At 40.2% G+C, this 19061-nt stretch overlaps 1 protein-coding gene across 1 annotated transcript; it reads left to right on the plus strand.

The window, feature by feature from the left end:
• Positions 1 to 17: 17 nt before the first annotated feature.
• Positions 18 to 16219, plus strand: LOC135480814 (sodium/mannose cotransporter SLC5A10-like). The gene is made up of 15 exons (XM_064760740.1): positions 18 to 111; positions 1283 to 1354; positions 2652 to 2756; positions 4588 to 4647; positions 5316 to 5420; positions 5663 to 5768; positions 7021 to 7101; positions 8935 to 9140; positions 9718 to 9853; positions 10406 to 10513; positions 11329 to 11479; positions 12478 to 12646; positions 14346 to 14561; positions 14992 to 15094; positions 15981 to 16219. Exons 1-15 carry the CDS (start codon positions 28 to 30, stop codon positions 16217 to 16219), a joined length of 1941 nt encoding a protein of 646 aa, XP_064616810.1. The 5' UTR covers positions 18 to 27.
• Positions 16220 to 19061: the final 2842 nt, after the last annotated feature.

Consider the following 19061-nt stretch of genomic DNA (forward strand, 5'->3'; position numbering starts at 1 on the left):
GGCCTGTGTGATGATAATCACATCACCATGGGAACACGTGGACTGGATCATTGGGTGGACATTGTTGTTGTTGCTGTGTATTTTGTTTTCGTCTTGTCTGTGGGCTTATGGGTAAGCAATGTGAATATTAACCATCGAATGCATCCACGTAAAAATTATTGCTTGCGATACCTAACTCAAATACACGGACGCTCACTGTTCAAGTATTGTCCTCAAACACCATAGCACATCAAACCGCCTGAATTATGAGGTCGCAAGTTCGAATCTAGCTTTCGGCTTCGGATGTAAGTCAAGAGGTTTATGAGGTATTTGTGATAGAGCACTGGTTTTCTTCCACCCATCACCTCTCCACCGTTGTGAAAGAAAAAAAATGTTTACGTCGTTAAAGTTCATGGCATCAAATAAAAAAATAAATTGACTTAAATACCAGCAATAAAACCCCGATGTTTTCATCAGTTTAAGTGGACAAGACAAACTCTTAATGAATTTTCAGATTTTATGATAATCCACAATTCCTGTCTTGCGTCTTGCTTTCGGCATTATGGAAACTACTGTCACAATCTTCGAAACATTAATTGCAGATATCTAGAAAACCGTGTTAAGTAACATAAGACAACTGCTTGTAATCTCGTTGAGTGGAAGTAGAAGCTCTGAGAAAATGGAAATGATGCTATGCTATGAAGAACTGTGGTCTTCCTCTTACATAAGGCTTAGTTATATCTTAAAATAGAACAACGTTCAATGTAATTCAAGACTCCCATCTAATTTATAAAGCTAAGGGATACTCCCGTTACTGTGACCCATTGTGCGGTTTAAGCGTCACGAGCGTAACCAGCCGCTGCTTTAGTGAATGTAGTTAAGGAGCTAACTTGATTCAACTGAAATCAAGAGACAAATCGCTTTTTCCTTCATATTTATAAAGTAGTGATACCCCACGACTGCCACCAAATCCAAGGTTGGACACCTACGTTTGCACTGCGTTACAGAAACGTGGAGGGAAAGCACAGACAAACGAGTGTGTATACAGTTTATAATTAAACCAACGGGACCGCCTATCATGAAGACAAAAAGGCTACTGAACAAACATAGATATGGACATCAAAACAAAGAAGTGCATATAGTAATGCCTTTTGTAACAAAACCGAGGAAGACCTATGGCATAAACAAGTCATTGTTCCTCCAGGTCGCAACTGTCCTGAACTTGACAATCATACGGTTAATACATTTGGTGAATGCTACATGGTTGGCTGGTAACCTGCGACCTTTCATTTTTATTGCACAGTCCATGTGTACGTCAAACAGAGGCAGTGTGAGAGGATACTTTCTGGCAGGTTCAAGTATGTCGTGGTGGCCGGTGAGTTTTAACATTGCATCACACGAAAAACTTTCTGACAGGCTCAACCATGTCTTGGTGGGTAAGGTTTGACGTTATCACCAGATATTTTTACATAAACTCAATTTGAACATCTCCAAAGTTCCGCGAAGCAACTTGTTCGAGTTACGAGTTATCTCCCTTGTAAAACCGAAAATCTTGTGCGTTCTTTAGTCTTAAGAATGGAATTTTTGGAAGTGGATGTCAACCGAGGTTAACCTTTTCTATGTCTCGCCACATGCGGTAAATGTGTCGATCCGACACATAAAAAGCAGTTATTTCCCGTAACTCCCCCAACACTTCGTGTTGATCGATACATAGGGTTGCATTCCACAATTTGTAATTTCGTCACCCGGTTTGTTTTAGCGAGGGTCTGAAGCTTGGTAAATGTCTTACCCCAGCAAAATTAAAACCTTTTGATCAGATCTGAACATTTAATACCGACATCCAAGCGTGTTTTTTTTTGTTCAAAGACAGACCATGGAGGTATGTGCTACACAGGACTTCAGGCCGTTGAGGTCCAGCCGTAATCGACGTGGAATAACTGACAAGCCATTGCCATTGATATATATAGCGATGCGCTAAGCGGTGTATTTTATCTCTATAAGTACATATATGTTGCATCTATATTTTACGATGAATACAGTTAATATTCCAACGTGTAATTGTTTGAGGGTCGCTTCGTTTTCTCATTAGCTGGTTTTTGTTGTAAATTTTACCTTGGCCGTTAGTCAACTTCAATGAACTGCTGTACAATTATGTCTTAGTGACCGCTGAACAGTTACATTATGGTGCTACCACAGGGGACACTTTCTGGTTCGTACGAGTATGACTTGGTGGCCGCTGTGTAGTTACATTATGGTATGCCTTGTCATATATTCAGTTTGAAAAACAGATTAAATATTAATAGACTGTCGGCTCGATTTAGCTGAAATACTAGTCAGGTGGCGTGAAGCCATAATTGTTCATTTATGTACGGACTGGGTACTATTTAAGAATGTGGAAACCACTGAAAGCCATGGTCAGAATGATTTCATTCAAAGATATTTTTCTTCAAATTCTGGAGAGGTTTAATCCAGCAAGAACATTGCACATTGTTGCACATGTACATAATGGAAGTGATATGAGGAGTTTGTTTTCGTTCTTTGAACTTTGAACACAGTAATTACTGAGTTTAAGGGTTTTGAAGTTTTCATAATGTTATTCTGCGACTGACACTGTCAAATCTGGAAATGAGTGTTTTGATTAAAATGGTAAACGGAGTTATTTACCGTTGCAGGTGGGAGCATCCATCTTCTCGAGCAATATCGGCAGCGAGCATTTCCTAGGTCTGGCGGGTACCGGCGCAGCGTCGGGGATAGCTATTGTCCTTTATGAATGGAACGTAAGTCAGTTTATTCACTCTCTTTGCCTGTTCATTTATTTGGATTATATCAGTATCCCTCCCTTTTAGCGTTCTTTTTGATCACATCACGACTGCGTCTTTCTTTAACATTTAAGGCAGGCCTATTTTAAATATTTTAAGTGCTGAATCAGTCTATATCTATGGCAAAGACACCAGATATAACACCACAATCATACAGCCTCAGTATGGATGTATTGACATTCGGTGAGGTAGTACGCTTATATGTACCAGTAAGAGATGTTTTGAACCATTATTACTATTATAACCTACATTTCTTATTCTAACGTTATTAAAAACTGTGACTGCATGTGTCCTTACCTTTAAAATACATGTGTTTGAGAGATTGGCGGTACCAATTCTATTAACCGGACTGGCCTTTGGAAGTTATTCACAGTGACCACTAGTGAAAGTTTGACTTTCGTAGCTACTTTTATTTTACTCTCTGAGCTCTACATCTTTAGTTATATATAATGGTGAACATGACTGCGGACATTTTTGTTTTTGTTTTTTGGAGGATTGAGGTGTGATTTTGAAACTTCACTAGTTTTGTATACCCACATGCCTAACTTCTAATAAGAACCGTAGTAACAATCGCACTCACATTGCCTGTAAATTTCACAGACACAGGTAAAATTTTGTTATTGAAGAGGAGTAGTTATCCCAACCCTCATTGCTAGGTTGGTGCCAGTTTTCTCCAATGCCTACACGTATAATATAGCAACTCTTATAAAGAAATCCCGGAATTCCCTAGTACCCCTTGTCCGTCTACTTTGACATGTTTTCTAAAGTGTTTCCGCCATCTTCAGAATTTTATCAAATCAAACACCTTGCTATCAGATTGCCCGGCCTAAGCTGTGACGTAGCTTTAACCCATTCACTCCATGAAGTGACATATGATAACACAGAACTACTGCCCATGACATCATTTTGAGATCGTTTAGAACGATTTATTTACGTGTAGCCAAAAGGCCATTTCACACAGTGTTGTGGATCAGGTCTGTATCATTTACGGACCACAGACGTAAAATCCATTCATTTGTTAACGGTGTAACATTCATTGACGGTATCACAAATTACGTCAGACAGTGCCGCAGCAAACCATCTCCGCCCAAACCGCATTCATCTCCCAGTAGACCTTAACCTTACCTCAGCATGCTGTTCACATTATACAAATACGTTTTTGTCGTTCATGTTAGCGTTTAGCCAGCATGCAGTTGCCAAATATCAGAGTCAGTGAAGAATTCAATTCAATAGGCGTGAATTCAATAGGGGTGCAGAAGGTTATTGGGAATGAGAAGACGGCTTCTTATCAGGCAAGGCTTAAAATTAATTAAATCTTATGATACACGTGTATAGTTTCTCTCTGAATTTATTAGAAGTGAATAATTTCAATTTTGCCCTTTGTCTTTCTCGCGCACAAGGGATGGTTCTTTCTGTTTTCTTTTATAACACACAGTAAAATTATTAAAACCACGTGTTTAAGCCGAGGTTCTTTCTCTGACATCCGCGATAACTAGGTCAGCACTGCTCTTATCTTAGAAGCCGCCACTACAAGACTGAAGCACAAAATCCACTAAACTTTTACTAGGTTAACAAGAAAATATATAATGTCGGTTTGAGGTAATTTGAATGGTATTCTTTCAGTGGACATACACATTAGTCAGATGCTGTCTAAGTTATTGAAAACTGCTTGTGTCTTCAGTTATGATCACTATGGTCGTATGCCGTAAATCCCTTGGAGAATCAGCGGTGTGTAGTAATAATCAAAGCAAATTGGTAATGCTTGGGTGGATATCGATTCTCTTGTCAGGCCATTCCACTGGTGATCCTGTTAGCTTGGGTTTTCCTACCCGTCTATGTATCCGCTGGGGTAAGTTCGACTACTTATTGTACTAAAGATCTATTGTTAAAATCATTTTGACCTAAATGTTATGACTCTTGACGAAATATGTTTTTCTGTGAGTGATTTCAATGGTGTCTTGATATATATGGTCGCCGCCGAAAGACTCCAGAAACGGTGTAGCAATAAATATGAAAATCTGATTCAAATGGGGAAGCAAAGAGAGCTACTATGCGAAAGGCAACGTTTTGTCTCTGAAGAAGGATAATTACCCTGCAAATTCAAACTTCAGTCAAACTGTTCCTGGTAGTTATAAATTGTATTTACAGCAAAGAGAAATCCCACCGAAAAGCTAACATGTTCGCCTTATCTCCATATTTCATCCTAAAGCCGTCAGTACCTCCATCGCAAAAGATCTGGGTTTAGTCTGATCACATTAGTGTAAATGGCACAAAAAGAAAATTCGAGCTTTTCGCTGGAATTGTTCGTAGCAATAATTATTCGAAAACAATATACAACTACCAATGACAGTTTTAATGAAGGTGTCTCTTTCATTTGAAGAAATCATGCCCAAAATATTCTTATGCGGGGACTACGACGAATTGCATCTTATTTTGCACAGATTTGATAAAAAGAATAATATATAAATAAAAATAAAATTAGTTAGAATTTGACCCCATGTTCCCCTTTCCCTGCAGGTCTACACATTGCCAGAGTATCTTGGGAAGCGCTTTGGTGGAACACGTCTCCGAATGTACCTGTCGGTGCTCACACTTGTTTTGTACATAGTCACAAAAATAGCCGTGAGTTTTCTCGTGCTCTACATGCATATAAAAGTCCCAGCTTATAGACAAGAAGTTTTTCAAGTAAGTGAAGTTTAGAAACCATGCATAAAAAGTTGTGATATCGTTTTAGCTTTAAATGTGAATAAAGCTTTTAGAATGGCTCTCAAAGTCACGCAACTTTGATCAGTTTTGAACACTGCATTGATATCCGTTGATAACAAAACCATTGATATTAATAAGAATGTACGTTCGTTTGACAGGTGAGTATCTATGCAGGTGCCCTCTTCATTCAGCTGGCTCTGGGCTGGGATATGTACCTGGCTGTAGTCGCCTTACTCGCTATCACTGGGCTTTTCACTGTACTGGGTAAAGTGTCTATGTAATCCTGTCCATATTGGACATCTCTGTTTTATGGGTCCATTTATTTGATGAAAAGAAACACGATTATGCGGAAACATCAGTGTCAAAAGCTCATAATGACCAATCATCAGGAACAATGACAGCGAATAACGTCACACGATTGGCTAGGCTAGGCTAGGCTGTCGACAGCGGTGTTTCCACCTAATCGTGTGGGCCCGGTCGCTAATGCAATGGTGGATCTTGATAGAAATGCTAATTATTTGTTAACTTCCGACAAAGAATTCTCAGCTTTCCCCTGCTTCTGTTGTTCTCGGGAACTTGTTTGCAATAGGCGGTCTATAGTCCGTAGATGAAAAGTTCCAACTATTTCCCCGCCATGCAGGCGCACGCACAATACCGGTGGTGTACGTCACCACTTTGTATGATCTGTAGTGTACGTCACCACTTTGTATGATCTGTAAGGTACGTCACATTTTTGTGTGATCTATAGTGTACGTCACCACTTTGTGTGATCTATAGTGTATGTCACCACTTTGTGGGATCTGATTAACATGTAGGTGGTATGTGGAAGAGAGATTCTGTGCTATGTAAATCGGGCCTTTTGCCTATGATAGGTTCTCCGATATATAAATCGGACAGATTGAGGCTTACGACTGCTAATATTTGTATATGTTGAATAATAGTGACTGGTAATTTATATATACCTGCATAAACTGTTGCCTTTGTTTTAACATTATATACAGATGACCAGTGAAATAAATCGAGTGAAACACGTGAACAACCAGATTTATAAATGCAGCTGTTGTTTAGAAGATTTATATATATGGAGTTAACCACTTCGACATCTGAAAAACCGGGAATGGAAGGGTTTATATATATTGATATATACCAAACGTGTCCTCTTCTAACTGTACGATTTATATTTATTTAAAGATGGTAACGCTCGGAGCATAAACCTCGATCCGAAGAGTAAAGGGTGAAAATGAAAAGTCAAAGATATGCGAAGAATGTAGGTAAATCAGAAAGTGACCCATGACGCCCCAGAGTATGCACTGGTATATGAGAAGAACAGATTAAGCCGGTACATCTACATGTAATTTATAATTTAACATGGTCTTGTAGCAACCTGTGGATGATCGTGAGTTTCCCCCCTACCACCATGCTTGCCGATGAGGTGAAATCTTCTCGAGTACGTTTCAAAAATACCTGTAAAATAAATAAATATATTTAAATAAACCTTACTGTTGTTGTTTGACAGGCGGACTGGCAGCAGTGATTTACACGGATACTTTCCAGACTGTCGTCATGCTGGGCGGGGCCTTGGCGCTTACCGTTATAAGTACGTCATCCTAATGTTATATACTGGCTGCCAATGAGATAGCATGTTCGAATCCATGCACCACTGGCTGCTTCGGCTGCGGTTTTAAGTCAAAATGTTTATTTAGTAAATGGCGAAGATTGGTCATTTAATCCAGCCCTTCCGCTTTTCTCCACACAAAAACCTGACCGCCATCATGTAAGTGAATTTTTCTTCAGTTCTTCAGAACGCCAGTAACAACAACAAAACACAAGAAGCAAAACAAGTAAATAATAACGTCATTTATCAAGCTTTCCGGACAGGTAAAATGATTTATGTCTGACATATGTACGATAAATGAACAAGGAACAAACTGGTTTAAATTGTTTGCTCCTTCATTTGATATTTAAGGTATTTAAGGCCGTCAACATGCACAAAATCTTTTCATCGTTAAGACATCGGTCAGTTTTGTGGACAGGACACCAATGTGAGTGTGAACCACGGCAATTCGCAAGGTACATGAAAAACCTGTTGACTAAGCCGAGGTCAAATCGGCGATACCAGGATTCGAGCCTTCGACACTCGGCACGGCCAGATAGGCTGCGGCCACACCTTGTAGATCAACACTGCCAAAGTACGGCTTAATTGACGCTGTTAAGTGTCAACAAGCATGAATTCTAGCCGGACTTAAAACCTGGTATTAAACTTCTACAAGTCTTACAGAAAACTGCCAATGGTCGTGGTTTCCCCCGGGCTCTGTCCGGTTTCCTTCCATCACAATACTGGCCGCCTTCGCATATAAGTGAAATATTCCTGAGTGAGGCGTTAAAACACCAGTCAAATAAATAAACTTCTACAACACTCATCTGATGAAAGCAACAAGATCTATTTATCTTCTTAGCCAATACTACATATTATTAGTTACATACCTACTCAGTGATGGGATATACGCAAATGTATGGTGTCAGTAATCCTCATATTGACCCCTCGCAATGTGCAGGTTACTGACATCATATATTTGCGTATCCTATCACTGGGTAACCATGTAACGGATTAATCCTGCAAAGATCCATCCATTCAGTGCAGAAGAGCGATGTATAGGCGAATCGTATGATCGCTGCTATGAATCGCTTCAACTGTGTAACCATTGTAATCGCAACCCATCAAAGGGAGATAACGTACTCAGCAGAGACATTTGACTTCGTCTGCAGGATTCGAGAATATATCTATACCCCACACTACACTTGTTGTCCAATGAAAAGCGGAGTGTTTTGCAGGGATAATTATTCGTATTTATCTTTATAAATATTTTGCTTTCATTAACATTGCTGTAGATGTTTACTTGGCTTTGATTTATTTACTTGCTTTATTTGATTGGTGTTTTACGTCGTACTCAAGAATATTTCATCTATACGACGGCGGGCAGCAATACGGTGGGGTAAACCGGGCAGAGTCCGGGGTGAAATCCATGACCATCCGCAGGTTGTTGACAGACCTTTCCACGTACAGCCGCAGAGGAAGTAAGCATGAGCTGGACTTGAACTCACAGCGACCGCATTGGTGAGAGGCTCCTGGGTCATTACTGAGCTTAACCAACAGAGCCACGAGACCCCTTCTTGGTTGGTTTCCCCGGTGAAAGTAATTACGACGTCATGACGTCACAAAGAGATTAAACATTTGTAACCAATCTGTGGGGTATCCGGTCGACCTATTTGCAACAATACTGCTTATGATTGGTCACTTGCGTATTCTTGACTGACAGAACAAGGAAAGGCCTGTTGTCGCTGCTTTGGATGAATTCTCCTTTCCCTAACTATGGCTTTCTTTGTATTTTATCATTTCTTCCCTTTTTAAGTCTAGTGATAAAAATTCCAGGCTTCAACAAAATCGGCGGCTATGATAATTTAGTTCGCAAGTATGGTAGAGCAGTTGCTAACATCACGAATGGTAACGCTACGTGCGGGATCCCACGAGACGACGCATTTCACTTGTTCCGTGACCCAGTGACGTCAGATAATCCGTGGCCTGGACTGATCAGCCAATCAACGTTAGGTGTACTTTGGTACTTTTGCTGTGACCAGGTTAGTATGTAGTATATGCAATTATTGTTCCAGAGAGAGCAATCCTTGTATCTCGTAAGAGGTCTCGGTATCAAACAGGGATACTCTTCCCTCGCAATAGCGACCAGGATTCCAGTCGGATGCATCATTATTCTCTTGTTACACATGACTATTGTTCAAGGATAGTCATCGTAAATGCATGAATGAACAATAGACGACACAGCTTTGGTTCGAACACCAATCACGTCGCCAGTCACGTAGAAAACTCTATCAGTGATTTTCTTATAATATGAGTTGGTTATTTCGTCTGAACCATGTAAGTCATTAGTTAATTAAACTTCATAAAAATCAAAGATATCTAAAATCAACCAAAAGTATTCGTTGGTTATTCTTGTACAAGAATGAAAGATCTAGGAAATGGTATGAAATGACCTGTTAAAATCCAGAGCATCCCATTCCTTTCACCAAAGGTATTATTCCGCCGGCATGTTCCCGCGATATACACGTGGCCTAGTTGAGATTCATCATATACTAGGAGAATTTGGGAATAATTTGTGGTTGTTGCAAAAATCACAATTTCGTGGAATTATTGTTGCAGGTTATTGTTCAGCGCTCACTAGCGGCGAAAAACCTCAGTCACGCCAAGGGCGGATCACTCTTGGCTGGGATGTTTAAAATCCTTCCAATGTTTATAATGATTCTTCCTGGTATGATCAGCAGGGCGCTGTATCCAGGTAAATACATTATTTCTGAAGTACTGCATTTCAAAACGCAGTTTGGTCGTTGCCGTTGTAAGCTGGGCGTAAAGGAAACATTAACGCACGTATCGGTTGCCTCTGTGTCCATGAATGGGTTAGGTGTCAACTGTGGTGTTGTTAGGCAGCACTATATATAAATTCCAAAATTCAGAGTTCAAAGAGTCCCTTGGCATTCCTTTCTAATCTTTCCCTAAAATGTTTCAAGAAGTGGGAAGTACATGAACCACCATATTTCGCATTGTTCAGAGGGATTTTCCGGTGGGGAGCCTTACCCTTGTTCCCTGCATTTCTCGGTGCTTTTTGCGTCAATCTTTGCAATGTAGTTGCCATAGCCATTGGGAGATATTCGACACATAAACTGATTTCCCATAAAGAGTAGTATCCATGAAGAGTTTTCTCATTATGACTTCTTGTCACCGTTTCACCTAATTACACTTTTATTTCTTTCAGCAAGCCTTAATTAACTCACAAAACCAGATGTTTTCATGAAATGCTGTGTTATAAAGATTGTCGCCGTCCGTCTTTCAGATGAAGTCGCCTGTGTAAACCCGAAGGAATGTAGCCGGATCTGTAGCAATCCTGTAGGATGCTCCAATATCGCTTATCCTAAACTTGTCCTAGAGCTCTTACCTGTAGGTGAGTAGATCTGTTGGTGAGTGAGTTTTTTGGTGAGTGGATTTGTCGACCAGTAAAAGCTGTTGGCGAGTGAACCAAGGCAATATTCTAGCTGTTTGTTAATGGGCGCAAATGGCTGAATGCAGAATTAAATATTCTGTGATTCAGAGATTTTGGATAGACCGCTGGATTTTGTTTTTGGTGGAAGACAAGGTTAGAAACAAACTTCAGTTGAAAAGTAGGACCCATGATCGTTTATTGGAAGAACAAATGAACGATGGAGACAATATTAGCAGGCAGAAAGCTGGGCGTATTACGGTATAAAGAAGTAAGAGTTGTTGCACTATAAAGACGAATGAATGTATTAATTAAGATACATTTATAACGAACTATAAATTTATTAAATTCTGAGAAAGTATAGACATATTGCTGTATAATAAAGGGATGCATTTATTTCATTATAAGTAAGTGTGAAATTACTAAATAAATGGAAAAATATGAAGTTATTAATATAATGAAGAATAAACGTATTGCATGCATTGTAAGGTCTAGGATCGTACTGCCTTGAAAACACATGAAAGGATGAATTACACTATTGGTGCGAGGTAGTGCGAGGATACGAGGATACGCTTGGACGCCGTGCCAAAGTGCCTAAGCTGTGCATAACTTTCACTATCTCTGCGGCAAAGTAAATATTGTAATTGAAATGAAGCTCTGAAATTGAAAGTTTTTTTTTAATAAATACGTGATTAGAAAAAATATAGTTTGACTTCATTTTGAAAACCGGAAAAAATAGAGCTTGTGTTTCGTTTGCTCCTGAGTATCTGTCATTTCAGGTATTAGAGGATTGCTCATGGCAGTGATGATGTCTGCAATTATTACCTCCCTTACATCAATTTTCAATAGCGCAAGCGCACTCTTTACGATGGATCTATGGAGAAAAGTTAGGTCTTCAACAACTGAGCGGGAACTATTGATTGTTGGAAGGTAAGAAAAAAGAATGTTTTTGTATGAGCACAAGTGCAACACTTCAACCGCAGATTAGTATTTATGTGGTTTTACACCAACAGCAATGAGTAAATACAACAGTTAGCAGGTGAAACGTTGTAATTTTAGTTTAAAAATTATACCTTTAAGACAATCAAAGATCGTGTTGTGCAAATTAATTCCAAACTATAGTCTTGCTGCACAAATCGATCTGAAACTAAGTGCAGTGTAATTACCATGGAAAGATATGGTCTTATCATTTGTAGTTATGGCAGTCAAATGTACAATCAACTTTAAAACTTTAACGATGATTAACAGTGGAACAGGGTCCTGCCCAGGTGCGAAACTGTCCATGTCAGTTATGTGCACATGGAAATCAATATCCACTTCTGGTGAGGTTGGAATAAGGTACAGCAAATCGCTTTGAGTATTGTCAAGGAATTTAGGGCCCACGCGGCCCAGGAAACAATAGATCAACTTTGTTCTTACGATAGTTTGCCAGGGGAAAAGATAAGGATGATAAGGGTCTGCAACAGTGTATCAGGTTTTTAAATGGAGCACGCTCTGACGTTGGCTTAGGGCTATACTTGGCCGAATAAAATATTGCCAAACCTAACGACAGAGCAATCTCAGACTACACTTGCGTGCACTGTGTGGTTTTCATTTGAAGTTCATCCCTGAGCTGGTATTTTCCCACTTTCAGTAATTTCGTGTGAATATCATTTGGCATTGAAAGTGTCTACATGGGGAACTTTTGGTGTAAATGGCATGTGCCTTCCTTTCGTTTAGTTGGCATATGGATTTGCCTTATGGAACTTTCGGTGTAGCCGACTAAACGGTAAGTCCCATATGGAATATTTTGTTATCGATCTTCACATGATTCAAGCTGTTAAGAATTAAGCTGTAGGCCTATAGGTCCTGCAACCTTAATTCGTGTATCCTTTGACAACAATGAAACAATTATTCATTTAGAAAATATTGTGCCGTTTCCTTCTCAGAGTGTTTATAGTAGTCCTGTGTGGCATCAGCATACTGTGGATCCCTCTAGTGAAGAGCTCTCAGGGGGGACAACTCTTTATCTATTTGCAAGCTGTGCAAGCTTATCTTGGTACACCTATAGGGCCTGTTTTCATCTGGGCGATATTGTGGAAAAGGATGAACGAAAAGGTAACAAACGATCTTTCCATTCATTTTTCTTGATGCCTTTCTTTATACTACGATGTGGGGCCTCCGTGGCTCAGTCGGTTAGCGCGCTATCGCAGCGCAATGACCCAGGAGTCTCCCACCAGTGCGGTCGCTATGAGTTCAAGTCCAGCTCATGCTGGCTTCCTTTCCGGCCGTATGTGGCAAGGTCTACTAGCAACCTGCGGATGGCCGTGAGTTTCCACCGGGCTTTGTCCGGTTTCGTACCACCTTAATGCTGACCGCCGTTGTATAACTGAAATATTCTTGAGTATGATATAAATAAATAAATTATACTACGATGCAACGAGTAAATAGAAACTGTATGCCTTGAGAAGTGGAACATGACTATAGCTTTGATTGCCTGCGGTTGGCTACAGTACCTCCGAAATCCATAGTCAAACAGATTTGCTCAGGCAGGAGTTCCCTGTATCTGATGGCACCAACCTGATCGAAATAAAAGCTTCATCAAGTTTTATTTCATAAAAGTTAACAGGAAATTCGTATTCATGAAAATAAGGGTAAAGACTGACATTCGTACACAACCCACCCGTAGATGACGGAGGGGCGTTCCAAGTCGATAATCGCAACACTCATTTTCAACACAGCTCAAAACACCGAAGCCATCCACATCACCTTCCAACGGCTCTATACTATTACATATGTTTAAAATGTGGGCACAGGGATACCGAGGATGATACATGTATTTCGGTAGACTCAGTTTAAAACGTTCAAAACTTACTTATTCACTGAAGACCGAAAACTCAATCTTTTCATCAAAATTACCTTAGAAACTGATGGTATCAGCATGGCGCTGAAATCATTTATGGCGCAATTACACCAAATGTTATGTTTTCTATACACGCGCATTCCGAATCTCACTTGTCTAGACTTTCATTTTTAACTCTTTAAATACACGACATGTTTGGTTTTTATTTCTTAATACGCAGTATATGATGTGACCTAACATATAAAACTATAAGAATAGCGTATGCGCTTTTCTCCTTGAGCGTATGGTAGGTTTTAAACTACTGTTTCCTTTAGGCACCAGTGGTCAGACCTGAAATGAATTAGCATGCATTGATGATAACGATGATGCATGCAGCTGTCAAGACAACTTTGTTGGCAGGGAGAACCCGAATTTGGAACTCTAGGCTGGCCCTGCGTTCACAGTATGTTCATGGATGACTTCATTTCCGAGTTTTCCCGACCACTGATGCAAAATATGCAGAAAATAGAGGGGTTATTTAGAAATATAAAATCCCCCTCAAAATCGAAGTAATTTTTTGGGGGGCTTATCTGCGTTCATGTTCCTTACAACCATTCCAGCCCTTCGTTTTATGGTACCTTTTCATGTATCCACGTTCATCCAACGCTGTTAACTTGAAAGTAAAGCTATTATGCATTATACACCAATAACCTGCAAAATGTATGCCAGTCGCGATACTTTTGAAATATCACTGGTCAAACTACTCTCCATGTGAGACGGTTGTGCCAACTGTACCTTGCTTTTATATTTGCAAGCAGGTGTTTAACCCATAATTTATTATGCAAACGACATTCATTCAAGTTGTTTTTGTAGCTACCACACTGTCCCAGCAGCTCTGGTTTTCCTCGGTATGATGTAAGTATAATCTATATATTCTAAGACTTTTTGTATTAAAATATATGCATGTGTTTACAGGCTGCGTTTTGGGGACTTATCACTGGCCACACGTGCGGAATTATACGGATGGTGTTGGACTTCGTATATCCAGCGCCTAACTGCGGAGAACCGGATATTCGACCGCCTCTCATTAGTGGTGTTCATTACACCTACTACGGAATGCTACTCCTTGGCGTAACATCGGTTAGCATCGTGATTATCAGTCTGCTTACTAAGCCACAGGACAGTTGTGAGGTATAATATTATACATCATATATCCTCTTTGCTTCGACGTTTTGTTTATCTTTTTTACTTGCCCTCCACTTGATATTGACTTATTGTTTGCCTTTCGTTTCTTGTTTTTATCACTTCTTGTCATGTCCATTTTTCAGCAAATGTGATTTGAGGAACCATTACTATAGTCACCTTAGGATGATCGCAGTATATATCATTGGCGAACGCCATTTTATTGTGTTTTTTTGTCCTATATAGTTTTCATCCACTGCAGTTTTGGGACACACTTCCACACCCTCCGCCATGCGTCTTTTAGTGATTAGGCTTACAATTTTCAGACACTTCCATGTACTCTTTAAACAGCACCGTCCACATTATGTGTGCATGACACTTGTATTGTGTATCATATAAGAGGTTGAGATTTTTGGATTTTTCGTTACCACTTTTTCAGCTGGAAGGATACACATGGTGGACATTACCGATCGCACACCGTCCGGGTTGTGGGGAAACTGGTAAAGAAGCCAAAACTGAGGATTCCATTTCTGAAAATAACGGTAAACTCCGTTTCGGGATTGAAAGATTTGAAAATTCAGAAGTTTGCATTATGTCATGTTATAGACAATTTAAACTATATCATAAATCGCTTTGATTTCTTGCTTTAGATATTTTGGCATACGATTAAATAAAATCGAGTGTTTGATTTATTAACGGACATTTATACACTAGCTGTGTGGGTGAACGATTTAGTCAAATGCGCAAACATGTTTTCCAACATAACCAGAGCAATACAGTGCCTATGTCGAATCTATTATTTTATATCGTGGAACTCGTAAATATATGTAAATTTCTAGCTGAATGTTATGGTTTTTTTTTGCATTTGAAATAATACCTCTCAAAACAGCTATTAATATGCTGACATAATAGCTTCATTTCTACACATTCATGTTTTTTTCCTAATACATTTTTATGAATAGTAAATGCATAAATACTGTAACCTCGTACAAAGGACATTCGTGTAAAGATCAGTATTCGTGGGACTGAATCTTGAAGACACCCCTTACATATATATCGCTTGGGGCCTTAACGTCAAATTTGTTTATAGTGGAGACAGTGATGTAAAGCGACGGTATAGGGAGAGGCGCATGCGCTGTTGAGGAGTGACCTTTGTTCACAGTCACTTCATTAGCCAAATACACTTTTCCGCCTTCACATATACAGGTATCAGTATATATTGCATGGTTACATATAAAGGTTGGTGTTCGTGGAAGCGAAGTGTTTATTATCCATCAGTTTTCTGTGATTTATTTACCAAAATAGGAAAAATAGAAGACAAACTGCTCTGAGCGTTAATAGATTCATATTTATCGCTGAAAATGTAGAGTGTTATGTAATTGAGCTTGTATAAACTTGCATAAAATTTGAACATATAACCTGTTTCAGGTGAAGTACTTGCGGATGAATCAAACAGAAAGTACAATCGAGAAGACACCTGTGGAAAAAGGTGGATTGGGATCATATGCGGACTTCCCAACTCCACTGTTCGAACAAGTAAAACTGAGCATGAGTTGAATAGAATTGATAAATTCCTGTACGAGCGCCCCAGAACTCGCACGTTGCTGAATGTTTTGGCTACAGTTTCAGTTGGTGCTTTGGCTTATCTGTGGGGATTTTTCCACTGAGGCAAAACGTGTATACCTGATGTTGCAAGTTTTGGGAATCATATACCTCAAATGCAGGCAAATAAAGCTATGGTGTATAATTTCTGTTCGTTAATGTCTTTGTTTCAAAAGGACGAACTTCTGATTTCTGTTGGGGTGTCAGGAGTATGTGGTACCAGATCATTTCAAGTACATTTAAGTCCGGGGTCGACTTCAGTGTTTTAAAGGGTGTCCATTTATAAATCTAATCACTTCATGGAATACCTTTTCGCGCGCAATGGCGACTCTGATCCAAGCTGAATTCTCCTATTGCAATGCCTCAGTAATTCATGACGAGTTCAGGAGTGAACAGACTTGGCCCTAAATTACTTTCGGCAGGAAATGTTTCGTGGTGGTAGGCCTATTAACGCGCTACTCAGATGCTTTTCACTTGTACGAAATCGGCCAGGGTCTAGAGTTTAGGAAATCGGAGAAACCCACAGGGAAACAGTTCATGTTCGGTAACGCGAAATCCCGCTTCTGAACGTGAATTTAATTTAAGATGATGTAGGATTGAGACGTGAACATGGGCCTATCCTATAACACGCAAATCTCCCTCTACAGCGTGATTTTACCTTACCTGACTGATACGCCTAAACTACCGCCCTTCACTAGCTACTTGGTCATCTTGCTGACTTAACCCATAAACCATCTACAGCCTTCAACACGGCATATAGCTCAGGAGCAGATCGGCCGAGGCGATACACTGAACGATAATTACGAACCGGTGTGTCAAGGTTACAACCAACGTGTCTGAACCTGGCTGGCAGTTCATTATTTCTAATATAATAAAAGAAAACTGGCGTGTAAGCCTTGAGTAACAGGCATAGATGATCTCATAATTTGTACACAAACACAATTAGAAAAGCCCTACAAAAGTTTGATTTCCGACGTTGTCTCACAGTGAATGGTTAACTGAGCTGTTAACTGAGAACAGCGACTCACATCCGAAAGGAACCTATATTCCATGAACAAAAATGATCGTGCATATGCATATAGATTGACCTATATCCTCATTCCCCACCCTCGCCAAACTGTTTATTAGTGTGCCTGCGCGGCTCAATGGCCTTGAGCCTCTCACCAATGGGGTCGCTCTGAGTTCAAGTCCATCTGATGCTGGCTTCTTCTCCGGTCATGCGTTGGAAGGTCTGTCGGAAAGCTGAGAATGGTAGTGAGCTTCTCCCAGACACTTCCCAATTTCCCTCCAATATAATACTGGCCGCCGTATGATAAGTGAAATATTCTACAGGACAGCGTAAAACACCAATCAAATGATAATATATCCTACTTCGCCTTGCGTGCATACATGCACATGACGTGATTCATTGGAATAATTCTCACATCCTCGTCCAAAGAACTCGGGGCCATCGCAGCATTACCATTACAGCCTTGAAGTCGGGAGACCTGTGATCAAACCCTGGTCGGGTCATACTAAAGACTTTAAAAATGGTGCCTGTTGTTGCTTCACTTGGCGCTCGGCACTGAGAGGTAAGGGCAAGGAAACAGGACTGGTAGACCAGGTGTCGGTATGATGTGACTGGGTGGGATGTAGTCCCAGGTGACTACTTAAATTCATCTCTTTATACTGAGCTGGTGTGTATCGTAACAGGGGCAAACAGTGGTAAATCATACAGCGTTTCACGCCATGCCTAAGTCTTTCTGTTTACAGGGCATGCAATTCTTAAAGAGAATATCTTGGGTAGGATAAAATTTTCGAGGCCCATCACTTTGTCTGAAGTTGAAAAAAATATTGAAACATGGCAGACGTTGATCTGAGTTGTCCGATTCGAAAGTTTAAACGGTTGGATTACAGTTGACAGATGGTTTACCAATGAGGGCTTTGACATAGTACATTTCGGGCGTTTTATGGAATCGGTGGATGGCAAAAATAAGGTAGAGTTCGAGCTGTTTTTTAGTGAAATTGTCAGCGTGGAAGTCTATATGACCGAAGATGGACATTACAGTAGGAACGTCCAGCTAGCTTTGGGCTAGCATATAGGCTATTGAACATGTACTTGATGAAAAACATCGATCCGAGATCTGATCATACCTTCTAAAGCTTTATTTAGTTCGAGCAATTTGACCAGCAAGAGGTAGCTGAAGTGGTTATTCAGGTCGCTACCTGTTTCACACCGCTGAGACAAACTTGCTCCACTTTAAATGGTTGAGCAGCCATGAACAGATGAATATGGCGTATCCAAATATTTCTCAACCAACAGTCAGTGTACTCGGACTATAGTAAGTGAGCGTGTGTTTCTCACAAATTCAACAATAAAGTCATCTTGCTATTCTTTACTCTCGTGAATCTTGATATCGTTTCCTGAACTTAATTCCTTGTGATACAGCCAAGCAAAATCAGACCAAGAGAATTTACGGCATGCGGTTGAGAATAACATGCCGCACTGTTGATCCCCCCCCCTCCCCCTTCCAAAGAGCCCAGCCAGCTCGCTGGTCTGAAGCACAGGTATTGATAAACTTGCGCAATGTGGTCGAATGGCGCCCTACCTTGGTTTGTTTGTAAGATATGGTCTGACTGAGTTCAACAATTTGCGGTCAATCCATTCTGATATAGTCCGTGGGAAGGCCTGCAGCAACCTGCGGATGGTCGTGGATTTCGACCGGGCTATGCCCTGTAACCTCCCACCATAATGCTGGCCGCCGTCGTACAAGTGAGATATTCTTGAGTGCGGCGTAAAACACCAATCAAATAAATAAATAAATATATAATCAGACACAGCGTCAGAGAAATACCGGCTGCTCAACGGGTCACGGCGACCCTAATCAAACACGGAATGACAGGAACGATTTTAATCCTAACGGCGAC

The sequence above is a fragment of the Liolophura sinensis genome, chromosome 13 (genome assembly GCF_032854445.1).
Source record: "Liolophura sinensis isolate JHLJ2023 chromosome 13, CUHK_Ljap_v2, whole genome shotgun sequence".
NCBI classification, from domain to species: Eukaryota; Metazoa; Mollusca; class Polyplacophora; order Chitonida; family Chitonidae; genus Liolophura; species Liolophura sinensis.